The 27,081-nt window shown below is 43.5% G+C and overlaps 1 protein-coding gene and 1 long non-coding RNA gene across 2 annotated transcripts; both read left to right on the top strand.

Moving 5' to 3' along the window:
* Positions 1-311: 311 nt before the first annotated feature.
* Positions 312-16,902, top strand: LOC116988950 (uroplakin-3b-like protein 1). The gene is made up of 6 exons (XM_033046003.1): positions 312-549; positions 5,883-6,041; positions 8,139-8,367; positions 9,651-9,739; positions 13,168-13,294; positions 15,512-16,902. The coding sequence occupies exons 1-6, from the start codon at positions 327-329 to the stop codon at positions 15,621-15,623; spliced, it is 939 nt and encodes a 312-aa protein (XP_032901894.1). The 5' UTR covers positions 312-326; the 3' UTR covers positions 15,624-16,902.
* Positions 16,903-17,414: 512 nt separating this feature from the next.
* LOC116988951 lies at positions 17,415-22,582 on the top strand. Its single transcript, XR_004416093.1, has 3 exons — positions 17,415-18,254; positions 19,754-19,757; positions 22,546-22,582. It is a non-coding gene; the product is annotated as an uncharacterized LOC116988951 (long non-coding RNA).
* Positions 22,583-27,081: the final 4,499 nt, after the last annotated feature.

The following is a 27,081-nucleotide window of genomic DNA, read 5'->3' on the forward strand; positions in this document are numbered from 1 at the left end:
TTAGCAGCTATATGTACACCATATGTACACCAGCAGCTATGTGTACACCAAATTATTTACATTTATACACTAATCAAATATTTACAAAGCCATACAAAAAAAAGAGAGAAAAAAAGACTTTGTGTCCTATTGTGCATTAACCAGCATCTATAGTTCTATAGTAACAGTTATATAATGGACAAATGTCGATTACAGCAGTATGAAATGAAAGGTTGGTCGGTGGTCATGGATGGGGCGGGACAGTGAGCTATAAATAATCCATCAAACTCTGAAAAGGTGCGCTCCTCGTGCCTGGATCTGCGTGTGTGCGATTTTTGTTTTTGTTAATGGTTGTTAAACCACACCTTTTGGGAAGAAACTCGTTTGGCTGCAATCTGCGCCGTCAAAAGAATCTGACCAAAGCGCACTGGGACAGAAAGGATTACCCGAGCCGCGGCGAGAAGAGCAGTGAAGTGTCCCGAACAGTGAACGACTCAGGTCCCCGCTCAGTGATGGAACTGTTGCCCCAGTTTGTGCTGCTCTGCGCGTTGTGTGGCGCTGGCTATGGAGGTAAATTTAAAAAAACTGCTTTTCTTTTTCGACTGATTCCACTTTTAGACACATTTCTCATGTCTAACTGCTGTTAGCCAATCTACAGATAGCCCGAGATATGTATAAAGCCGAAACACTACCCGTGTGGAATTATATTGAAAATGTATAAATAGCATAAAATATATTATGTATATTTTATATTCTATATTTTTGTTTTGGCAAATATTATATATAACATTTATGATATATAAAAACATAATAAATGATATATAGTATTCGCCCAAACAAATATATATATATGTATGTGTGGAGTTACGGTGCAGTTTATTATTGCAAAGTGCGATGAAGGGTGAACACTTTTGGGGAAAATTGTGACATTTAACATATGGTTTTCACGTTTTTCTTTGAAATGGCCAGTTCTCGGTTGCAGGTGCATGGAAATGTGCGCAGGGGAGTTTCACAGATTGGAATTGCTGGATTTCGTTCACTGACTTCCCCCGTCTACATGATATTTTTGTTATATCTGTGACAGTTTGGGATATTATCTGGCTGGCTTTTGTTGTGGTGCATCTCTCGTTACAAGTTTAATGCAATTGAAAAAAATCTCTCCTTTCTCGATTAATGTAAACGCGAGCGAGGCAAGTTGAACGAAATGGTCTCCCGAGTGAACTGGAGACAGGAGAGTGACTGTCTCTTAGAGTGTCTGGTTTTTCACGCTATAGTCACAGCCCCGCTGATCCATTGATCAGTGCAAACGGACAATCAGCTTGCTCCAAAGATAGACACAGGAGAAGAAGCTCGAGCGAAAAACAAACTTCTGGATAAACTTTCTTCCCCACCCTTTCCCCTCACCCCCTTTTACCAGCCCCCCCCCCCCCCCTCTACTCCACCAGGACCTGACCTGAAATAGACACAAAATGCTGGAGTAACTCAGCAGGACAGGCAGCATCTCTGGAGAGAAGGAATGGGTGACGTTTCGAGTCGAGACCCTTCCTCAGACTGATGTCAGGGGAGTGGGCGGGACAGAGATAGAATGTAGGCCTAGACAGTAAGACTGGTGGGAGAACTGGGAAGGGGGAGGGGATGGAGAGGGAAAGCAAGGGCTATTTGAAGTTAGAGAAGTCAAGGTTCATACCACTGATGTGTAAACTACCCAAGCAAAATATGAGGTGCTGAGCTTCACTCTGACAATGGAGAGAAAGGTCAGATTGGGAATGGGAGGGGGGGTTGAAGTGCTGAGCCACCGGGAGATCAGGTAGGCTACGACAGACTGAGCGTGGGTGTCCAGCGAAACGATCGCCGAGCCTGCGCTTGGTCTCGCCGATGTAAAGAAGTTGACACCTGGAACAGCGGATACAGTAGATGAGGTTGGAGAGGTGCAAGTGAACCCTCTGCTTCACCTGGAAAGACTGCTTTGGTCCTTGGATGGAGTTGAAGGGGGAGGTAAAGGGACAGGTGTTGCATTTCCTACGGTTGCAGGGGAAAGTACCCGGGAAGGGGGTGATTTGGGTGGGAAGGGACGAGTTGACCAGGGAGTTTCGGAGGGAATGGTCTCTGCGGAAAGCAGAAAAGGGATGAGATGGGAAGATGTGGCCAGTAGTGGGATCCCATTGGAGGTGGAAACCGAAAATAAACCGAAAATAGACACAAAATGCTGGAGTATCTCAGCGGGTCAGACAGCATCTCTGGAGAAAAGGAATAGGTGACGTTTTGGGTAGAGACCCTTCTTCAGACTGAAGAATTATTCTGACCCGCTAAGTTTCTCCAGCTCTTTGTGTCTATTTTTCATTGAACAGTTGTCTTTTTTGCTTAAGGTACAGATGTAGGTGCCTTTCACAAATATAGGTTATCCCAAAGAATCACTGAAAGTATAGAAGGGCCACATAACACTAATGAGATAAGGTAGACACAAAATGACGTTTCGAGTCCCTTTTTCAGACCCTGAGATTGCTGCAGTCTAATATTGGTAATGCAGGTCTTTCTGTGCATGACTTCCCCACAGGGGCTTGGAAATCGGGCCAAACCTCAAGGCTGAGTTACTGACGAAGCTGCTAAAGCTGCCAAACTGTATGACTGTGACATGCAAAAATATTCAGGAATGTACACTGTAGGTAGCTGAAGCCTCAGCACCGATCCTTCACTATTCTACCAGAAACAAACTTCTAATCTCACAATGACGCATTTATTACAGCACTTGTTTTTTTGTGCTAATGCTAATGTGTTGCTCCAAAACCATAAGCATTTACTTTGTGTGACAACTTCTTCCAATCCCCAGACTGGAAGTAAGGCACCACCCCATATTCTCCTTTTTTGCTATTCTGACACTTGGTTCTGATCAAATGGCTTTTAAAAATCCAAACTTATCATACTATCTTTTATTTGCTCTTCTTGTTATGTCCTCAAAATATACAACTTCCCTTTCAAAAACCATTGTGATTCTGCCTAGTCATAATGTTTAGTTTTGCTTTAGTTTAGAGATGCAGCGTGCAAACGGATCTTTCGGCCGGACGAGTCCGCACTGACCACCGATCGCCCGTACACTAGTTCTATCCTACACACTAGGGACAATTTACAGAAGCCAATTAATCTACAAACACATGCGTTCACAGGGAGAATGTACAAACCCCGTACAGACAGCATCCATAGTCAGGATCGAACCCGGGTCTCTGGTGCTGTAAGGCATCAACTATACCACTGCGCCACTGTGCCGCCTATAATGGATAATGTGCTCAGGTTCACTGTGGATCCATGTGTTACTGGATTCTAAACTTTCACACCTGAAAATGAAGCCCAGTATGTCCTTAGTCCGCTGAACTGATGGGGAAAGATGTACTTCGCATCTGGCCCCTCAGCTTTAGGTCAAGTAATTGGTTCATCTAGTCCAGCCCCATTCACTTTTCATTAGTATTTTAAATGAATGTACATGTTTAATGTGGTTTTGCAAATTTATTGCATTCTTTAAACTTTTATTATTACCTAATTTTTAGAATCATTTGCATGTTTGTCCACAGCTCCTCAGTGTCTCTCTTCGTGAGAGTCATTAAGAAATAGTGAATAGATCTTTGACAGAACAAGCTCTCAGAAGGACATTAGGGAGCCTTTGGGTGTGGCCTTAATTCTGCTGCCTGGAGCCTGGAACCTTTGTAATTCAAAGATTTTATCACCCTTTGATATTAATGCAACAACCATAAAAACATAATTACATGTTCCCAGCTCACTGGCCTTTGGAGGGAAAGGCCTCGGGGGAAATTGCAGGAGGTTGTTGGAAGTTGCACAACTGCAAATGTTAAGTGCAACCATGAGGCTAATGCAGGAGGTGGATGCTCTGTGTGGGCGAGGGGCAGCATAATCGTTCCCACTATTGTTTTCTCATGCCCTGTTATTGAATGAATGTTTATTGGCCAAGTATTCACATACAAGGAATTTGCCTTGGTGCTCTGCCCGCAAGTGACAACATACAGTGACAGTTAGGAATGACACTTAAAACATTAAACATTAATAATAAAATGTTGTCGATTAAGCATGCGAATTGAATAAAATACCAGAGCAAAAGGAGGCTACAGATTTTTGGTTATTGAGAAGAGCTACTACTCGTGGACAAAAAACTGTTTTTATGCCTGGCTGTGGTAGCTTTGACAGTCCGGAGTCGCCTTCCAGAGGGAAGTGATTCATAGAGTTTGTGGCCAGGGTGAGAGGGGTCAGAGATGATCTTACCCGCTCGCTTCCTGGCCCTTGCAGTGTACAGTTCATCAATGGAGGGCAGGTCGCAGTCAATAACCTTCTCAGCTGATTGGACGATTTGCTGCAGCCTCCAGATGTCGTGCTTGCTGGCTGAGCCAAACCAGACCATGAAGGAGAAGGTGAGGACAGACTCTAAGATGGCCATATAGAATTGGACCATCAATGCCTGTGGCAGATTGTGCTTCCTCAGCTGCCGTAGGAAGTACATCCTCTGTAGTGCCTTTTTGTTATAAGGCACTTGATAATGGATCCCAGCTCTTTTCCAACAAGATAACTTGTTTTTAGTTTTGTATATCTCCTTTTCTTGATTAATGGCATTACCATTGCTTCCTTCCAATCTACTGTTCCAGAATCTCTGGAACTTTGGATATCAGCAACCAAAATAAATATTATCTCCGTACTCCTTTTAGCACTTCTAAAACATAAGCTTTCTGACCTAGGAAATCTGTGAGTTTTAGACTTGTTCATTTCTCCATTACTACTTCTTTAATAATATTGAATGTTTTTTACATGATTATTTTTGTTTTGTTAATCAACTAGTTTGGTTTTGCGTTTGCAAGTGTCTTCATGGTTGACCTTAGGACTACAGAGGAATTGGCACAATCAATTTTCTAACACAAATGAAGACTTGACATTGAGATTCTACCTAATGGTACTGTGGCTCAGATGGAGTTCTCTTAATGACATTGAAACATTAATTGACTTGACCTGAAAACCGCGCAGCACATCATCGGTGCCCCGCTCCCTGCCATGGATGCCCTCCACTGAAAACGGTGTCTGAAACGGGCTGGGAAGATCATTAAAGACCCCTCCCACTCCAACCATGGACTGTTTGCCCTCCTCCCATCAGGGAGGCGGTACAGGAGCCTCAGGTCTCGTACCAGTAGGATGAGGAACAGCTTCTACAATTATACCGTCGCATTGCTGAACTCGGAGTCCCGCCGATAGATTCCTCCGATCCCTCCGTCCCCATTGTTTAATTATTCTGTATTTTTGATTATTCTGTATCCTCTTTTTTTTTTAAATTTCTATATTGCACTACTACTACGGACTGACGCAAAACTGCATTTCGTTGTACCCATACTCAGTATTTGTGCAATTACATTAAAGTTTGAATTGGAATTGGAATTGGAAAATAGGCCATTTTGCTTTCAATTGAAATCACTCCAATGACATTGGCATGGTATGTTTGGGTTATGATTGGGACTGGCTCAATGACATTGAGTTTCACTCACACTATCAATCATTAATGTCAGGTAAGGAGAGGAAAACCAAGGGGATACAGAAATGGAAGTGCTGTCATATCCCCAGGTGGGAATATTGGCATGTTTAATTTGTGGAAATGGGCAATCAAATCTGTTGTTGTTGGTCCCCTACATATGTTGCATGAAAACCCTGGTACTATAACTTTCTCAGAGACAGCAAGTGCATAGTTCAATGCAGCACTAAATGGAAATGAGTTACTTTAGTGACTTGCTTGGGAGCAAATTTTATCTTGCTTCAAATGGAGTGAGTCCAAAGATTCATTGAGAATGTTTGACCTGAAGACTATGACAGAATGCACCAGCATACTCAGTATTCATGTGGGTTGTTTTGTTTTTGAATTTCAGCAGAAGAGCTCGCGTATGTTCCTGAAATATTGCAGGCTACTATCATAGGAAAAGTGAGCCAGACCACATTTGCACTTGAACAGCCGCACTGTGTGTTTGATGATATTCAAACTGACTGCAACCTCTGTGAAATTTGGTTGGTCGTGGATAACACAACACGTGAGTATTTTGTGTTATACAGTCAAACAGGCCCTTTGGCTCAACTCGCCCATCTCAACCAAGTTGTCTAACCAAGCCAGTCCCACTTGTGTGCACCTGTCCCATATCCCTCCAAACATTCCTATCCATGCACATGACCAAGTGTCTTTTAAATGTTGTAATTAAATCCTCCTCTACCACTTTACCATTTATTTGGAAATGACCATGCTGGCCTTACCACCTTCTGCTAAGTTGCAAGATTTTATTGCAAAATGTATCTGTAGCAAAATGGAATGGGGAAAGGTGTTTATAGGATCTGGTTAAGACTTTAATCTTTAGTCAAAGCAATTTAGAACAATCCGAAAAATCAATTTCTGGCTCTGCAAAACTTCCCTGCAATTTCCAACTGTTCAAATCAAGAATTAATCAAACCAATAAATTCAATAGTCATCCTGTGGGCAGAGAATTACAACTATGATTGTAAATTTTTAGCTCATTTGGGAAAAACGTTTGGTGCTCAAATGGTTCAGTGTCAAAATTGACTTTGGCGCAAAGAGGGGAAATTGCATTTTTGTTCAAGAGAGGGGTACTAATATTGCTTTTAGAAAACATGTACAACTGTAACTTTAATTAGTTTAGTTTAGTTTAGAGATACAGCACAGAAACGGGGCCTTTGTCCTCCTGAGACCGCACCGACCAGCGATACCTGCACATTAACACTATCCTACACACACTAGGGACCAGTGCCGGATTTAGATGAAGAGAGGCCCTAAGCTGTTCCACTTGTGAGGCCCCCAGCGACCGGACAGCCATGGCGGCCAAATCTCCCACAAATCAAAGCGAGAGAGAAAGTGCCCAGCATCGACCAGTTGCCGTTGCAGTGCGCATGCGCAGGGCGGCCGATGATGTGCTGGCCGTGGTTGTGCGCATGTGCAAGGCGCTTATATTTTGGAAATGTACACCCCGTTTTGTTCAATTTTTTCAGGGGGCCCCCTAGAAAGTGGGGGCCCTAAGCTATAGCTTGTTTAGCTTATACGTAAATCCGGCACTGCTAGGGACAGTTTACACTTATACCAAGCCAATTAGCCTACAAATCTGCACGTCTTTTGAGTGTGGGAGGAAACCGAAGATCTCGGAGAAAACCCATGTGGTCACGGGGAGAACGTACAAATTCCGTTCAGTCGGCACTGGTAGTCAGGCTCGAACCCAGGTCTCCAGCGCTGCAAACGCTGTAAGGCAGCAACTCTACCGCTGTGCCACTGTGCCACCCAAATGATAGATTTGCCGCCCTAATGATAGAACTGCACTGCCAAGATAAGTCTTCGGTGCACAAATTACTCAGAATTCACAGTACCTTGCTTTCAGATTGTTTGCTTATTGTCCTTTATGGCCCTCACAAATTACTTCATCTAAAACATTATCTTCATGTCCTTTTGTCCTTCTTCCTCATATGGTCTAGAATCCTCCAAACACACCCAGACTGACCATCTCGACAAATCAATTTAACCACTCCAGGTGGAAAGAACTGCTTGCAGAATTCTTTTGGGTACATTTTTGACTGCCTTATATTTTTTGTCCCCCAGTTTTAGAGTCCTCTATATGTGCAAACATTTATATTTAATCACTATCAGTTCTGCTACAACTTTTTTCGAAATCTATTATATTGTCATTTAATTACCACTTTTCTAGAAAAAGAATATTTTTCTTAGTTGCAGTTTTGTGGTTTTTGTACTGCCTGCAATGCCTTTAGACATTTATTTACCATGGAGGCCAAGACTAAATCCAATAAATTGAAATGTGTGCTAAAGATAGGTCTAACCATTTAACATAATTTGACTGCATTTCAATTCTACCACATCAGAAATGAACCCAAGTGCTAAGGTTTCATTAGGATGGTGTTGAAGTTTTGTGAGTTTGTATCCACTATTCCTTCTGCTGTACTATTCCAACTAGACTCTGGGTAAAACTGCCAATAGTTAATGTAAATGGAAGAATTAAATAAATAGTAGTGTTTCACGTCATAACACATAGTTAATTTCAGTCACTCTCATTCCAGCTTGCGTCTTGAATTTATGAAGGCATGAATTGATGGACTATTTTATTCCCTCTCAAACACAGGTGCGTCAACTTTTGATAACGACATGAATACCCTGACTCCCACTGCAGCCATGTATCAAAGTTTTTTGTTGAATGGTTTTTATATCACCGTTAAGACAGCGAGGAGCGATTACACATGTCTGTCAACCACGTCTCCTATTGGCCAAGTGTACACCTTGCGAGTGGGGGATGAGATTCCTTGCACAACCAACAACTGCAACGCACCCTTAGATCCTGGCTCGTTGGTCAGGTAAGATAAATCATCAGAGGGATATGTCAGCCAATTGTCTTTTTGCAGATCGCTGTGAAAGTCAAGGCATTTATTGTAACGGTGTGTCTAAGAAAGAGCAATTTGCTGGACAGAGGTGGTTCTCCTGTTTACAACAGAGTTCTGTTCTAGAGAACTGTCCGTAACCTGAACAGTTCACGTCGGAAATGCTATTGCCACCCGACAATCTATTTAAACAAGGACGTTGGCCAACCTGGGGCAACGTTTGGTTAGGCCAGGGCGTTTTACTGAATCATTCAGACATTGGAGCCAGATGGAATGATATTGAACTGAGTTCCCACAAGGCAGAAGATGCCTGCAGCCCCATTGCTGCCAGCAAGTTCATTCTGCTGCTTTGCCAAGCGCTTGCTCATCTATACAAGCCATACGTGAGTCAGGCACTCAGAACCCCGTGGTTTTCTCCGGGTGCTCTGGTTTCCTCCCACATTCCAAAAAACATAGGGGGGGATATAGGTTAATTGCCTTCTGTAAATTGTAAATTGTCCCTAGTGTGTAGGACTTTGCTAGGGTGCGGAGTGATCGTTGGTCGGACTTAGTGGGCTGTAGGGTCTGTTTTCGCGCTGTCTCTCCAAAGTCAAAAGTCTAATCTTGGGAAGGACCGGTAATAATATGGCCGCACAACAGTTAATCCAGAGACCTAATCAATTGATCCATCGACAATATTTAAATAAAATCTAACATTAGAAAGCAACTATCAGTAATGTTGACCAGGAAACTACTAGACACGGTTTATTCCTAACTTGCCTCTGGAAAGATCTTGCGATGTGAGGTGCATTCCACAGAATGGTGAAGGATAAAAAAAATTGTTTTCCTCTTCTCTAAAGGATGTCAGTGAACTGAAACAGTGTTTACAGTAATCCTGTAGTTATGTAGAATCATGGATTTTCATTCAAGCTTCTAGCAAGGTACTCATTCAAGCTTCTCGCTTCATGCAAGCTACTCAGTTATAGGGGTCATTAATGGAGAGACAATGAACAATAGAATGTCCATAGGTACACTAAAATGCTGGAGAAACTCAGCGGGTGCAGCAGCATCTATGGAGCGAAGGAAATAGGCAACGTTTCGGGCCGAAACGTTGCCTATTTCCTTCGCTCCATAGATGCTGCTGCACCCGCTGAGTTTCTCCAGGATTTTTGTGTACCTTCGATTTTCCAGCATCTGCAGTTCCTTCTTAAACACAATAGAATGTCCATTTGTGGGGCAGAATCAATATCGACTTTTAATTTCTCTTATTTTTTTTATAGAGTGCGATATGCGATGATTAATCCACTTGTAACTACTAACAACGTTATTGCAGTAACAGCATGGTCCAGCGACATCCAACTCAATAATGGTAAGTTAATGATGTAGAGGCTGATAATCTTTATTTAACAGTCCTATCGATTGTATTGAAATGGTGGAGGGAATGAAACAGAAAGAGTTAAGTAGACAGGGCTGCCAACTGAACTTGAGTGTTGACCTCATGATTTCTACTTCATGAGGCCTCTACAGATGAGTATCGTTTCTCAAGGTTTTTGCTAAACAGAGAACCCATGGGAAACTCATATGGTCTCATAATGTGGCGCAGGGGTAGGGTTCCTGCCTTCCAGCGCCAGAGACCCGGGTTCAATCCTGACTATAGGTGCAGACTGTATGGAGTTTGTGCGTTCTCCCTGTGACCACGTGGGTTTTCTCCGGGTGCTCTAGTTTCCTCCCACATTCCAAAAGACGTGCAGGTTTGAAGGTAAATTGGGGACTGTACTTTGTCTCTAATGTCTCGAGTAAAACTAGTGCATGGGTGATCATGGTCAGTGCAGACTCGGTGGGCTGAAGGGCCTGTTTCCTTGCTGTTTCTCTAAATTAAACTAAACTAAACTAAACACAGAGATGTGCAAACTCCACGCAAACAGCACAAGTCATAGAGTATACAAAACCGGCTCTTTGGCTCACCGTGTCCGTGTGACCTTTTCTACATAATCCTATTTGCCTGCATTAGGACCACATCCTTCTATTCCTTGTCTATTTAAGTGTCTGTCTAAATGCAGTGGTGCAAGTGTTGACACAGCTGGTAAAGCTTCCGTTTCACACCACCATAGACCCAGGTTCCATCCTGACCTAGGGTGATGTCTGTGTGGTGTTTGCACAATCTCTCAGTTCAGAAGCAAGTTAAGAATAAACCGGTCTAGTAGTTTTGTGGGTTCCCTCCTGGTGCTCCAGTTTCCTAAGGTCATAAGTGATAGGAGAAGAATTAGGCCCATCTAGTCTACTCCTCCATTCAATCATGGCTGATCTATCGTAGACACAAAATGCTGGAGTAACTCAGCGGGACAGGCAGCATCTCTGGAGTGACGATTCCTTCTCTCTAGAGATGCTGCCTGTCCCGCTGAGTTAAATCCAGCATTTTGTGTCTACCTTCGATTTAAACCAGCATCTGCAGTTTTTTCCTACACATGGCTGATCTATCTCTCCTCCTAACCACATTCTCCTGCCTTCTCCCGATAACCCCTGACACCCTTACTTAATCCTCCCACATCCCAAAGACACGTGGGTTAATAGATTCATTGGCCCATGGAAAATTGCCCCAAACGTGTAGGGAGTGGATGCACAAGTGGGATAACATAGAACTAGTGTGAACGGGTGATCGATGATCGATGGTCAGCGTGGACATGCTGTATCTAAACTAAATGTAGTGATTGCATCTGATTACATCATCTCTTCTGGCAGCACATTCAGAAATAAATCACTCTCTGTGTAAAAAAAACTTAGCCCTCAGATTCCTTTTAAAACTCCTTCCTCTCATCTTAAACCTATGTCCTCTATTGATTTTGATACCCATACTTTGGGATAAAATATTCTGCTTATCTATATCTATGCTTTCCATAATCTTATATACTTGAATTAGGTGTTCCCTTAACCTCCTTCGCTCCAGGGAAAATAAATCCAACCTGTCTAATCTCATCCCATAACTAAAGTCTGACAATCCAGGCAACATCCCAGTGAATCTCCTCTGCATTCAGCTTAGTTTAGTTTAGAGAAATAGCATGGAAACAGGCCCTTCAACCCACTGAGTCTCCACCGACCAACAAGCCCTACACATTAACACTACCTTACGCACACTAGGGACAATTTTACATTTACACCAAGCCAATTAACTTACAAACCTGTACGTCGTTGGAGTGTGGGAGGAAACCAAAGATTTTGAAGACAACCCATGCAGGTCATGGGGAGAACGTACAAACTCCAGACAAGCACCCGTGGTCTAGTTCGAACCCGGTTCTCTGGCGATGCAAGGCAGCTACTCTACCACTGCGCTACTGCGCCATCCCTCTATCTCACCGTGCAGCTCCTTAAGATCAGAATCAAACTGAGTCACTGCAGCTGTGAAGTAGCAGTACTACCTGCTGCACCCTCCTGCTGACCAAAGCATCAAAAGAAAATGACACAGACTGACACAAACTAAATCACAAGACGCAATAGTTCGGTAGTTCAATTGTTACTTTATTGTCATGCGTACCTCGATGCGGAAAAATGTTTTGTTTTGTTTTACGTACTATCCAGTAAAATGATATCTTACACAACTACAATCATGCATAAGTAAAAGAGTGCAATGATTACATTGTAAAAGAATTGTACATTACTGCTGAAGAAGTACACAAAGTGGGGCCACGTTTCCCACGTCGTCCTATTGCTTTCAGTTCAAGTTCAAGTGAGTTTATTGTCATGTGTCCATGATAGGACAATTAAATTCTAGCTTTGCTTCAGCACACAGAACATAGTAGGCATTTACTACTCTTTTACTACAGGCATTAAGTTCTTCAAAATATAGGGTCTTATCTTGGCCTTAAAGGCCCATTCTACTGGCGGTTGTACCGGATCGGTGATGTACAGGTCAGCCTGGTGCAGCGATAATGTCCGTGCCTTCCATGCTGTTCCATACCGCTCCATGCTGCAGGCCCCTGCTGATCTGTGTGCTCATCTGACTTCTGTGGGGCCTGCACTGGCGTTTGGTCTACAGGTTCCTCTGGCTGCTGTAAGGCCCCCAGCGGCCAATTCTACCGACACCCCGGCCTGAGACTGAGAAATGCTCAGCAATCTTGCTGTCGGCGTACTTCTCTCAAGGCACATGTTTCTCAGCATGCAAACAAGCAACTGCAGATGCTGGTTTACCAAGGAAAGGCACAAAATACTGGAGTAACTCAGCGGGTCAGGCAGCATCCCTGGAGAAAATGGACAGGCGATGCTTCGGGTTTGGACCCTTCTTCAGACTGATACGTCACCTATCCATATTCTCCAGGGCTGCTGCCTGACCTGCTGAGTTACTTCAGTATTTTGTGTCTTTCCTAGCTTCTAAAGCCAGTTTAGCAGCAAAATTTCTTACGCGTGAGTCTGTAGAAATTCAAATGCAGGAATCTATTGATTTCCCAGGGCTGGAGAGCTCCTCCGTAATCCCACTCTCCTGAAAAATCATTTTTATATTTCCCTTTCTAAATAATAATCTCAGTGCATTTGAAGTGATTTTTATTTAGACTGTATCTCAAGAGCCAAGTGTTGAGATCCACTTAAAAAATGGCTGAAGCGACCAATGTGTACAACGATAATCAGATGGAAACATTCAGAACAGAAGCAGAAGGGATTTGTCAGCATATGCTTCGTCATTTAAAAAAATCTACTTTGGGAAATTTCAGTTCTGTGTTTGACCGCGAGGGTAGCCGTGGGAAAGGTGGAAGTGTGGAAGCACGTTCCAAATGCTCTTCATTTATAATTTCTATTTTTTATCTCCAGCCGCCGATCAAAATATCATTGACACCTCTACACGTTGGAGTGCAGGGATGATCGTAATAACCACAATACTCACTATTCTGCTGATCTTGCTGCTGCTGCTGTTTATAGTCATGCTCGCTTTGTCTTGGTAAGTTAAACCTTCATAATAGAATTAAGAATAAGGGGTAGGCCATTTAGGACGGAGATGAGGAAAAACTTTTCCACCCAGAGAGTTGTGAACCTGTGGGATTCTCTGCCACAGAAGGCAGTGGAGGCCAATTCGCTGGATGTTTTCAAGAGGGAGTTACATTTAGCTCTTAGGGCTAATGGAATCAAGGGATATGGAGAAAAAGCAGGAACGGGGAACTGATTTTGGATGATCAGCCATGATCATATTGAATGGCGGTGCTGGCTTGAAGAGCCGAATGGCCTACTCCTGCACCTATTTTCTATGGTTCTAACCAGTGAGGCATTGAAAGCTGTAGTCAAATTCTCCAACAACTTTAGGCTGTGCACGCCTTATGCAAGAAGCAGAAGAAGAAGGAAGCTGCAGTCCCCTATATAATCAGGGGGTGCTTTTATGTGGATGGTAATCGGCCTGCCTTGGTTGACTTCAATCCTACATCACTATTTTCCTCAAATAGAAGAGTTTTTTAATAATATCTCCAGCACAGGTGTGTGTTGCTTCTTTTGTCACCACACTCCCACCATCAACCCTTGTCGCAAATTGCTCCCTCCATCTGATAACTATAATTTTCATGAAAAATCTTTGACCCAAAACAATAACTCTCTTTCTCTCTCCACAAATCTGCCTGAGGGTCTGGGTGTTACCAACATACTTTGTTCTTGTCCCTTGTACCTTGTATTTATTTACCTTTCTTGTACATCAGTGGAGCTGCACACTAAATCTCGTTGCACTGACGTGCAATGACAATAAAAGATATATTATTATTATTGTACCTTCCGAAGAGTCCACCTGGACTATTCTGGAAGTTGGACAATTTTTTAATACTGGGCAATCAAGCCAATTAACCTACAAACCTGTGCGTCTTTGGAATGTGGGAGAAAACCGAAGATCTCGGAGAAAACCCACGTAGGTCACGGGAAGAACATACAAACTCTGTACAGACAGCGCAGGTAGTCGGGATCGAACCCGGGTCTCCGGCACTGCATTTTGCTGTATGGCGGCAATTAACCGCTGCGCCACCATGACCTTATTTCAGATCTCCAATAGAGTTTTGCTTTTGGATAATTTCTCCCTGTAAATCCTATGTTCTTGTAATTTACAAGAAAAGATTTTTCAAAGATAATTTAGAGAAACTTTCAAAGAACATTTTAAGGCTGGGGGGAGGGAGGGAAGATTATTAGGAAGCTGAGGGGCAACCTCTTGGCACAAAGGGTGGTAAGGATATGGAACGAACTGCCGGAAGAGGAAGTTGAGGCAAGTACTGTCACGCGTTTTGGAAAGGTATATGGGTAGGATAGGTTTAGAGGGATATGGGCCAAACACAGGCAGATGGGGCTAGCGTAGATGGGGTATGTTGGTCGGCATTGTCAAGTTGGGCCAAAGCGTCTGTTTCCACTCTATGACTATGGGAAATGCTAATAGTTTTGTGAAGTTCCTCTGAATTTCTTTTCTGGATTTGCTTGCCATAGTGTCCAAGTCTTCATTCTCCAGAGATTCTTGAGCAATTTCATAAATCCACAGTCATTTAGAATGAACAGTATACATAGCTGATTAGCAGCGTAGCTTCCAGCATGTTCAGTACCATTTCCTGGTTCCCAACACTGTCGAGATGCTCATTGCTTCATATCCTTGCTGAAAATACTGGAAACATTCAGCTGGTCGGGCAGCATCTGTGGAACGAGAAGCAGAGTTAAAATTTCAGGTCAAAGAACATCAGAACTGGGGTCCAGAATTCATCCCTTGCAGATGGTGGTGACAAGGGAATCTGCTGTGAACCCTCTCACTGCTTCCACTCAAGGGAAATTACAAAAGCATTCCTGGCTTCGTATCTTAGTGTGTGGATATAAAGAGAAATCATAGCTGAGACGTTTGTTGCCAAAGTGGTCATTCAGCCACAGTGTTTGAAGAGTAATTGCAATCTGGGACTTTGGTGAGAATGTCGCAAATTAGATAAATGGGCAGCACAGTGGCGCAGCGGTAGTTGGTCAGGACTCGCTGGGCCACACTGTATCTCTAAACTAAACTAAAATAAACAAAACTAAACTAGTCTCATTTATTTTTCTCAGATGATCGTTTCAAACTTGATTCATAGGATCGCGTGTATTAACAGAAATCACATAATTCACATCGTGTGTGCTAACAGAAATTGACTTGCGTGCATTTTTTTTCTTATTACAGTTGTAGTAAAACGGATAGTTACCCTGGTCCTCTGAGCTCATTTGGCTCCATCCGCGAGTACAGCACTCACAGCTTGAAAGATCCGCGAAGCCATTACAAGCAGAACTTGTAAGGCGATGTGAGCGACTACACATCCATGAATCCAGCAGCAGTCTTCTCCTGCGAACCTCCTCCATCATCTGACTTCACAGCGAAATATCCCAAAGCACTCAGTGGAGTTTCTGTTTGGAACAATGAAGTGTACTTATGCTGACGATCCAGACATGTAGTGCGGATAATTCCATGTTCATTTTTTCTCCCTTTTAGATACCACAGGTCTCCTTTCTGAATGTAAAAAAAATGCATGCATAATGACAGAAATGTTTTTATACTTGTTATTGTGAAATTATTGTTTTGAGCTCCTCTCAGCTGTTCACCCCATCGCTCCCTGACATGTTGGCCATTGACACCAAGGGGAAACTATTCGATCATTGTCTTAGCATTCAAATGAATCCTCATATTGTACCCAACTGTTTAGAAGACTTAGACTGATGCTTTTGACTGATCCAACATTTTTTCACAGAGCACTATAGCTGCTGTCCAATTCTTGGCCTTATCTGCATGCTCTGCTTTTCATTATCCAAAGAGTTGGTGAGTAGGCCTTGGTCTGAAAAGGGGTCTCGACTCGAAACGTCACGCATTCCTTCTCTCCGGAGATGCTGCCTGTCCCGCTGAATTGCTCCAGCATTTTGTGTCTATCTTCGGTGTAAACCAGCATCTGCAGTTCCTTCCTACGCATGAGTACGCCAATATGTTGCTCGTTAATCTGAGCGTAAGGCTTTCACTTCCATCAGCGGTGTCGTCTGCCTCATTGTGACAAGGAAAGGGTTCAGTTTGATTGGGTTTCCCTTGAACAATTGTGGATTTGGAGCTCGCTGCATTCCGTGTATAAAACATTGACACTCCTTTTGCTGCCTATTCTCTCCCAACTTTATTAAACGTTTTCTAAACAGTTACAGTGCCCCTTCACTATCAGACTTTTTTTAAACAATTGAGCTCAATGGGCAGCTCAGTCGGTCTCTTCCTGTAGCTTCCCAATGCATCTGATGATGGTGTCCCTACTGAAATGGGAGCTCAGAAGTCTCTGGTGTACATTGCTCCCACAAGCACACACAGCTCTGTGCTAAAGTGGAAAATTGACCAAATGCCTAAACTTCTGAATTGGAGATCTTTGAACATTTTAATTTTATTTTTTGCACTCCAAACAAGGCACTGCTAGACAAAGAAGTGATTTAAGACTGAATGGACATTGTGGAGTTTTGTTTGAAGAGCATTAGGTTGGGAAGAAGGCCAGAGTGAAACGTGTGTCAGGAGAGTACTGTTTCTCAGTTCAGAGCATCGCCCTTGGTGTCTGATGTCAATAAACCCGTGAATGGTGCAGTGAAGTGACAATGAGCGTGAACTCCCAAAGATGTATGTTTCTAGCGTGAGCACATTATTAGTGTGATAGCGTCTCTACCTGAACCTTTAGAGTTAGACCTTGATGCAGGTTGATGCCTTCCGAAATTCTCAGCACAATTACGATTGAATTTTCCAAAGTGTTCTAAATATGAAACACCCAGCAACCTGAGTTCCCGAAAACACGTTATTGTACGTGCATGTGACATATGCAGGGAAGTCAGTCTCTGCTGCTGCTGACGACATGTGAGTGCTCAGTTCTTCCTTGAGGCTTCTGCAATTTTAACACACACCTATGTAGGGTGGCACGGTGGCGCAGCGGTAGAGTCGCTACCTTACAGTGCTTGAATCACCAGAGACCCAGGTTCGATCCCGACTACAGGTGGTGTCAGTATGTTGTTTGTATGTTCTCCCGTGACCTGCGGGGGTTTTCCCCGAGATCTTTGGTTTCCTCCCACACTCCAGAGACGTACAGGTTTGTAGATTAATTGGCTTGGTATAAATGTAAATTGTCCCTAGTGTGTATAGGATAGTGTTAATGTGCAGGGATCGCTGGCCGGTGCAGACTCGGCGGGTCGAAGGGTCTGTTTCCGCGCTGTATCTCTAAACTAAAACTAAACTCTCAGGTAAGCTTGCACAATACATCACCAATGGAAGATATTACTCTCAGATATGTGGTAGGTTGATGCATCAAGTAATTTTATAAAACAACGTTTCTCCAACATAATATGTTATGGAATACTTGTTTATATTGTGCTTCTTCTTGTCCGTTCTGAATGCTGTGGGGATTATTATATATGTAAAATGTAAACTTATTCCTACTATAAAATAATCAAAGGACTTATTAAAATTATTGGTGAGTGTTAACTTTTAACTATAACGAAGAAGATGATAGGGAATATTCTGCACTGTCTTTGGCAATTGTAAATCTGCCCATCATTTTACATTTTTGTAATAATCTGCATGATTTAAGGGAGTGGAATTGAGAAATTATTTGTATCACAACCGTACCATCCCCTGGGGTCCTTTTCCAATTCTCATTGTTCCGGTAATGTTGAAATAACCCAGATGAACCGGTTGGACATATTGCTGGGGGAGTTATCAATTGGCCTTTTATCACCAACCACTCCCATCTGACTCATGGACCACCTGCTAATCAACCCAATTGCAACAGAATAATTGCTTTGTTATATAACTACATAATTTTGAATGTCAGCCTACCAACCATGTTCCTTGTACACTTAATTGAATAAAGGAATTCAAGGGATTCTTTTCATTTTTTTCCCCTTACTGACAAGGTTGGGCAGTGCCAGAGACCCGGGTTCGATCCTGACTGTGGGTACTGTTTGGACGGAGTTTGTACGTTCTCCCGGTGACCTATGTGGGTTTTTGTCCTGGAGCTCTTGTTTTCTCTCACACTAAACACATACAGGTTTGGTAATTGGCTTGGTAAAATTGTAAATTGTCCCAAATGTGTGTGGGATAGTGTTAGTTTGCGGGGAGCGCTGGTCGGAGCGCACACAGTGGGTCAGAACGCACAGAGTGGAACGAAGGGCCTGTTTCTGCACTCTATCTCCAAACTAAAATCTGTAAACAAAGACATGCATTTTGTGCAATGGTGATACAAGAGAATATTCCAGAGTTCCTGGACTCTGTATAATCCTGGAGGATTGGCAGAGATAAGGGTGCGACAATCTTTTGACTTTCAGATTGCTGCTGGCAGGCAGCTAAGGATTCCTGATTTATCTTTAATGAGAGAAACCATTTATATGTACTTTTAAATAAGGAACTAAAATCAGGAATGTTCACTTCCACAAAATCAGCAGGTAATCACCAAAGGCAAAAAAGATGAGAGATGTAACAAGAATTCATCAAAAGAATATAACTACAATGCGGTGTGTAAAATGATAAAAGACAAATACAGAGAAACTTGTTCCAAAGATTGACACAAAATGCTGGCGTAATGCCCCTGTCCCACTTAGGAAACCTGAACAGATAACTCTGGAGACTTTGAGCCCCACCCAAGGTTTCCGTGCGGTTCCCGGAGGTTGCAGGTGGTTGCCGGAGGTTGCAGGTAGTGGAAGCAGGTAGGGAGACTGACAAAAGCCTCCGGGAACCGCACGGAAACCTTGGGCGGGGCGCAAAGTCTCCAGAGGTTTCCGTTCAGGTTTCCTAAGTGGGACAGGGGCATAACTCAGCGGGGCAGGCAACATCTCTGGAGAGAAGGAAAGGGCGACGTTTCGGATCGAGACCCTTCTTCAGACCAAGACAAAATTGTTGATAGACACTAAAGCTGGAATAACTCCACGGGTCAGACAGCATCTCTGGAGCGAAGGAATAGATTACCTTTTGAGTCGAGACCCTTCTTCAGACTTGTACCTCTGTGGAATCAAGAGGCTAGAGAGTCAAGAGTGTTTAATTTTCGTATGAACCGACAATGGAACAATGAACTCTCGTCTCATGATTAGTTTTATTATCCTTGGCCTGACCTAAAAAAAATCATGTTTACCTTTACTCTAACTAGCTATGCCTTGTAGAATAAACCCCACCTACAGTGCCCTCCATAATGTTTAGGACAAAGACCCATCATTTATTTATTTGCCAATGTACTCTACAATTTGAGATTTGTAATCGAAAAAATCACATGTGATTAGAGTGCACATTGTCAGATTTTATTAAAAGGTGTTTTTATACATTTTGGTTTCACCATGTAGAAATTACAGCTGTGCTTATACATAGTCCCCCTATTTCAGGGCACCATAATGTTTGGAACACATGGCTTTACCGATGTTTGTAATTGCTCAGGTGTGTTTAAATGCCTCTTTAATGCGGGTATAAGAGAGCTCTCAGCACATGGTCTTTCCTCCAGTCTTTCCATCACCTTTGGAAACTTTTATTGCTGTTTATCAACATGAGGACCAAAGTTGTGCCAATTAAAGTCAAACAAGCCATTATGAGACTGAGGAACAAGAATAAAACTGCTAGAGACATCAGCCAAACCTTAGGCTTACCCAAATCAACTGTTTGGAACATCATTAAGAAGAAAGAGAGCACTGGTGAGCTTACTAATCACAAAGGGACTCCACAGCTGATGACAGGAGAATTCTCTCTATAATAAGGAAATATCCCGAAACACCTGTCCGACATATCAGAAACACTCTTCAGGAGTCAGGTGTGGATTTGTTAAAGACCACTGTCCGCAGAAGACTTCATGAACAGAAATACAGAGGCTACACTGCAAGATGCAAACCACTGGTTAGCCGCAAAAATAGGATGCCCAGGTTACAGTTTGCCAAGATGTACTTAAAAGAGCCACCACAGTTCTGGAAAAAGGTCTTGTGGACAGATGAGACAAAGATTAACTTATATCAGAGCGATGGTAAGAGCAAAGTATGGAGGAGAGAAGGAACTGCCCAAGATCCAAAGCATACCACCTCATCTGTGAAACACAATGGTGGGGGTGTAATGGCCTGGGCATGTATGGCTGCTGAAGGTACTGGCTCACTTATCTTCATTGATGATACAACTGCTGATAGTAGTAGCATAATGAATTCTGAAGTGTATAGACACATCCTATCTGCTCAAGTTCAAACAAATGCCTCAAAACTCACTGGCCGGCGGTTCATTCTACAGCAAGACAATGATCCCAAACATACTGCAAAATAACAAAGGAGTTTTTCAAAGCTAAAAAATGTCAATTCTTGAGTGGCCACTCAATCACCCGATCTGAACCCAATTGAGCATGCCTTTTATATGCTGAAGAGAAAATTGAAGGGAAATAGCCCCCTAAACAAGCATAAGCTAAAGATGGCTGCAATACAGGCCTGGCAGAGCATCACCAGAGAAGACACCCAGCAACTGGTGATGTCCATGAATCACCGATTTCAAGCAGCCATTGCGTGCAAAGGATAGGCAACAAAATACTATAATGTATAACAATGGCCTTTATCAAAATCTGACAATGTGCACTTTAACCACAGGTGAGGTTTTCTATTACAAATCTCAAATTGTGGAGCACAGAAGCAAATAAATAAATGATAGGTCTTTATCCCAAACATTATGGAGGGCACTGTAAATCTATCAATTGCCTCTCCTAACATGACCTTCAAGTTACCTTCACTCTGTTGGCCTCTTTATCCTTAAACAGATATTGAAATAATTCCTTTGTAGGTGTAGAGGGTCGGGCTCTTGGTAGTGGTGGTCAGAGGTGAGTAAATTGGATAACCCTTTAACCAAAGCATACAACATCGATCTCCAAATATTACTATAATGGAGTCTCCAGAACTCCTGTGATGCATAATGAACTGCAATTGCTTCTCCCTTTTTGATCTCCAGAGAGTCAACCACAAGCACCACAATTACAAAATGTCCAAGTAACATTTTCCCTTCAAACTGCACCATTTGTTCAATTGTTAGTGTCACTCGATTGGTGCAGGTGGTTGTATTTCTATACTGGTGCCAAGGCTATTGATGAATCAGAACAATGTTGGACCATGATTTGCTGGTCTTCAAGTAGTTAATACAGATTGCATTCGCTCTAAGCAGGCAATAGTGAGGGAGTGACACAAATAAATCATAATTCATCTTTGGAATCGAGGCATATCCGCAATGACTTTGCACTTCTTCTGATGTAGAGAAATGTTTCCACTCAGTATTTGCTGTCTTACTCTGTAAACGATAAGCTTTCTTGTTTCCAGGTTCTTTGGCAATGGTTCTACTTGAGTATTGGGCTTATGTTTTACGTCAACCACAGTGTACATCCTGTTTCTGGCAAACTCCCATCAGGCAAAAGGACTAGAAATGTGAAAACGCACACCTCCAGATTCAGGGACAGTTTCTTCCCAGCTGTTATCAGGCAACTGAATCATCCTACCACAACCAGGGAGCAGTACTATCTACCTCACTGGTGAGCCTTCATGTAGAAGGTTCAGGAGCCTGAAGACTGCAATGACCAGGTTCAGGAATAGCTACTTCCCCACAGCCATCAGGCTATTAAACCTGGCTCGGCCAAAACTCTGAACATTAATAACCCATTATCTGTTATTTGCACTTTATCAGTTTATTTATTCATGTGTTTTGTAGTCAATGCCTACTATGTTCTGTGTGCTGAAGCAAAGCAAGAATTTCATTGTCTTATCAGGGACACATGACAATAAACTCACTTGACTTGACTTGCCTCAGACTTTCCTTGATTGGACTTTGCTGGCTTTATCTTGTACTAAACGTTATTCCCTATCATGTATCTTATACACTGTAAGTGGCTCGATTGTAATCATGTATTGTCTTTCTGCGGACTGGTTAGCACGCAACAAATGTTTTTCACTGTACCTCGGTACATGTGATAATAAACTGAACTGAACTGAAGTTGCCTGGGAAACTTGCCCTCAACCTTTCACCAGTCACAGGCTGAGAAACTCTGCTGTGTGCCGTTATATTAATGTGCACAATTAGATCAGAGTTTATCATAAATTGATTGTTAAAATGAGATTGTGTACTTGCTACGCACTTCCTGAACAAATTCCTTTTGGTGATCTGCTTTTGGGTCCACCATGCACATTACTCACTAACACATGTGGGGCAGCATGATGGCACAACAGTAGAGTTGCTGCCTTACAGCGTCAGAGACCCAGGTTCAATCCTGACCATGGGCGCTGTCTGTATGAGTGACTGCGTGGGTTTTCCCCGGGAGCTCTGGTTTCCTCCCACACTCCAAAGATGTACGGGTTTGTAGGTTAACTGACTTCGGTAAAATTGTTAATTGTCCCTAGTGGCAATTTAATCATGCATAAATAGCTTTAAGGAGCAGATGAGGTCTTTATCCTTTAGGTTTAGGAGAGGAGATGTTTTTCAAGCATATAAAATTCATAAGCAGCTTGATAACTGGATGGAAGGGGAATCTCGCTGAAGTGTATGTTTTTACAGGGCTTGATATACTGACAGGACCATTCTTTCCTTCCCTTCATGACCGTTCTGTAGACTTTGATGCTGACATCCTTCCTCACCCCACTGTTGCTCAGCACAGTGGGACTGCCTCATTCAGTTCCACGATCCAGGCTGCAGCCAGAGCGTTTTCTGCAATAGCTTCTGATCCAGCCTCCACGCTGTTAGCTTTGTTTAGTTTAGTTTAGAGATGCAGGGGAAGCAGGCACTTGGGCCCACCAAGTCCAGGCCGCCGACCTAGCGTCACCCATGCTCTAGTTCTATCCCACACACACTAGGGACAATTTACAGAGGCCAATTGACCTACGAACCTGTACGCCTTTGGAGTCTGGGAGGAAACCGGAGCAGCCAGAGAAAACCCACATGGTCTCTGGGAGAATAAACAAACTCCGCACACACAGCACCCATAGTCAGGATCGAACCCGGGTCTCTGGTGCTGTAAGGCAGCTGCTCTACCACTGTGCCACTGTCCCACCCTGCTGTACTGCTGATCAAATCCAGGTTTTAAGTCCAAAATGGTAACAGCAAGCTCTCTCTCTGAACCAGCTCCCTACATGTCGCATTGCCGGACAGATTGTTCTACACGAGGGGCAAGGTGCTCCAATTATATATTAGTGCTGCATCTTTGTCCAGCCACTTGCCAGACTCCACCCTGCTCCGTAGGCGAGGTCTCAGTTGGATTACTGTTCCCCATCTCAGCATCTTTTCTGTTAGTTTATCTCTATCTCTCTCTCAATAACTCACTCACTCACTGAGCATCTTATCAACACGTCATTCTGAGATTTCCAGTGCATGGAGTAACCGATTATTGGCTGTGCTCTCATTCTAACTGGCAAGCCTTTCCCTGTCTGACCAACCTACATCAATATGATTTAATCCATGTCTGTTTCTTAGTTCACAGGCAAGCGTATTGTTAGTGCCCGACTGGTGTGTGTACTGTTAGATAACGGCTATCAGGCACTGTACAGTGGGTCATTAGGCTGCTCAATTAGAAATAAAAATAATAACATTACTTCATCAGTAAATATAATCAGACCTTCATCCCGACAGAATAATCCATCAAATGAATTGTGGTGTGTCATCATTCTCTCCAGCAGGAAATAGATCACGGTGCTTGTGTTTAATGATAACCTTGTGGTATAAATCCAACTGGCCTGTTGGTTAATGCAGTTAATTCATCAAATCAAATTGGCTGAATGGGAGCCACCTGCCGCATTCTCCAGTGAGATAGGAGGCGGGTGAGTTCTGACTTCAGGGACACATGTAAAGAATGTGAATCAATATCCAACCAGCATACTGAATGTGTGGCCTAACTTGTGTTGCATCCATGTATTTTTAGCTTGACCACCAAAGTTTGTTGGAAGTACAATAATGGATCTATCACAACAACAGTTTTGCATTGTGGAAACGTCAAAGACCAGAGGACATGGCGTTTAAGTGAAAGGTGGAAATGTTAAAGGGTGGCTCAACGATAGAGTTGTTGCTTCACAGCGCCAGAGACCCGGGTTCGATCACAACTATGGGTGCTCTCTGTACGGAGTTTGTACGTTCTCCCCGTGATCTGCATGGATTTTCTCTGGGTTCTCTGGTTTCCTCCCACACTCCCAAGACATACAGATTTGTAGGTTAATTGGCTCAGGTAAAATTGTAAATTGTCCCTCGTGTGTGGACTCGGTGGGTCGATGTGGCCTGTTTCTGTTCTGTATCTCTAAAGTCTGAAGAAATGTGCAGGGCAAGTTTTTGTCAGAGTGTGTTAGGAGCCTGGAACACTGACAGTGGTGGCGGTGGAAGCAGGTACAATACAATACAATACAATACAATACAATACAATACAATACAATACAATACAATACAATACAATACAATACAATACAATACAATTTATTGTCATTTGAGCCTCAGTGAGGCTCAAATGAAATTCTGTTTCCACAGCCACACAAACAAAGACAATTCCTAGACATACACACAATTTAGTTCACACAAACATCCATCACAGTGAACCCACTGTGATGGAAGGCAAAGTCTTTTCTCTCCCCTGTTCTCCATGTCTCTCCCGATGTCGAAGCCCCAGGCAGGCGATGATAAGTCCCACGGCCATTTTAGGCCGTGCCGGGCGATTTACGGCCCCGCTCCCGGTCTAGAAGTCTCGAAGTTGGAGCCCCCGGCGGGCGCTGGAATGTCCCACGGCCATGAAGCCGCGCCGGGTGATGTATGACCCCGCTCCAGGTCGTTCCAACCCCGCGACACGGGCTGGAGAAGTCGCGTTGCGGGAGCACTGGGAAGCGGTCTCTCTCTCCCCCCGGACCCGCGAGCTCCCGATGTCCCAGTCCACCGGACCTGTGGCTGCGTTGCTGGAGCCTCCGAGCCCCAGGAGTCGAGTCGCAGCAGCGAGTCACCACCGCTCCCCACGCTCCGAGGCTGGCCAGCCCCACGATGGTGAGTAGTCCGCAGCTCCGCAGTCTCCCGAGCCCCCGGGTCGTTCAGGCTGGAGGCCGCTCCACGGTGCTAGGCCCCAACGACAACGGAGACCCGACAGGGAAAAGGTCGGGTCTCCCAGACAGGGAAGAGATTTTAAATAGTTTCCCCCTGCCCCGCCCCCACATATACACATTTAAAACCAGTATTAAAAAACACCAAACACTACATTTAACTAGACAAAAAATTAAAAAAAGACAGGCAGGCTGTAGGGGCCACTGCAACGGGTGAGTCGCGCTGCTGCCGGAACAATAGTGACTTAAGAGGCTTTTTAAATAGGCGCATGAATGTGCAAGGAATCCATAGCTCCTGAAAGTGGCAACACAAGTAGATAAAGTGGTAAAGAAGGTGTAAGGTATGCTTGCCTTCATTGGTTGGGGCATAATGTATAAGAGTCAGGACTTCATGTTGCAGCTTTATAGGACTTTGATTAGGCTGCATTAGGAGTATTACGTGTAATCTTAGTCACCCCTTTACAGAAAGGACATGGAGGCTTTTGAGAGGATGCAGCAGAGGTTTACCAGAAAACTACCTGCATTAGAGTATGTTAGCGATAAGGAGAGATTGGATAAACTAGGATTGTTCTCTCTGGAATGTTGGAAGTTGAGTGGAGACCTGAGAGAAGTATTTTAAATTATGAGGCATAGATAAGATAGACGGTCAGAACTTGTTCCTAAGGTGGAAATGTCAAAGACCAGCGGGCACAGCTTTATGAGAGGAGGAAAGTTTAAAGGAGGCATGCAGGGCAAGTTATTTTCAGACAGAGGGGGTGAATGCATGGAAGGCGTTGCCAAGAGCGGTGACGGAGTTAGATATGATGGTGGCATTAAAGAGGCTTTTAGATCTAGTTTTTAGTTTGGTTTAGATATACAGTGTGAAAACAGGCTCTTCGGCCAACCGAGTCCGCACAGACCTGCAATCTCCGCACATTAAACACTGTTCTTACACAGACAGGGACAATACCAAGCCAATTAACCTACAAACCTGTACATCTTTGGAGTGTGGGCAGAAACCGAAGATCTCGGAGAAAACCCACGTGGTCACAGGGAGAACGTACAAACTCCGTACAGGCAGCGCCCGCAGTCGGGATCGAACCCAGTTCTCTGGCACTGTAAGGCAGCAACTCTATTGTTGTACCACCATGCCGCCTAAATATTTTATTTTATTAAAGGCACATTACATGTAGGGAATGGCATGTTGACTTTCAACCTTGCTAGATTGAAGAGCTTCCTGTCGCTTCTGGTATGTCTGTCGGGAAGACAAAGGACAGAAGGGTTGTAGGTTGTGGGGCGTTGGTGAGACCGCATTTAGAATATTGTGTTCAGTTCTGGGCACTATGTTATAGGAAAGATATTGTCAAGCTTGAAAGGATTCAGAGAAGATTTACAAGGATGTCGCCAGGACCAGAGAGTATGAGCTGTAGGGAGAGGTTGTGTAGGCTGGGTCTCTATTCCTTGGAGCGCAGGAGGAAGAGGGGTGAACTTATAGAGGTGTATAAAATCATGAGAGGAATAGATCGGGTAGATGCACAGAACCTCTTGCCCTGAGTAGGGGAATCGAGGACACAGGTTCAAGGTGAAGGGAAAAGATTTAATAGGAATCTGAAGGGTAACTTTTTCATACAAAGTGTGGTGGGTGTATGGAACAAGCTGCCAGAGGTGGTAGTTGAGGCTGGGACTATCCCAACGTTTAAGAAACATGTACATGGATAGGACAAA

The sequence above is a fragment of the Amblyraja radiata genome, chromosome 28 (assembly GCF_010909765.2).
Source record: "Amblyraja radiata isolate CabotCenter1 chromosome 28, sAmbRad1.1.pri, whole genome shotgun sequence".
NCBI classification, from domain to species: Eukaryota; Metazoa; Chordata; class Chondrichthyes; order Rajiformes; family Rajidae; genus Amblyraja; species Amblyraja radiata.

Bases quoted from the DNA above. Each gene is read 5' to 3' on its own strand.
- LOC116988950 (XM_033046003.1), top strand. From the start codon at position 327: ATGGTTGTTAAACCACACCTTTTGGGAAGAAACTCGTTTGGCTGCAAT. The intron at 6,042-8,138 runs GTGAGTATTTTG...TCTCAAACACAG, and splicing joins GGTCGTGGATAACACAACAC to GTGCGTCAACTTTTGATAAC. The intron at 8,368-9,650 runs GTAAGATAAATC...TTTTTTTTATAG, and splicing joins GATCCTGGCTCGTTGGTCAG to AGTGCGATATGCGATGATTA.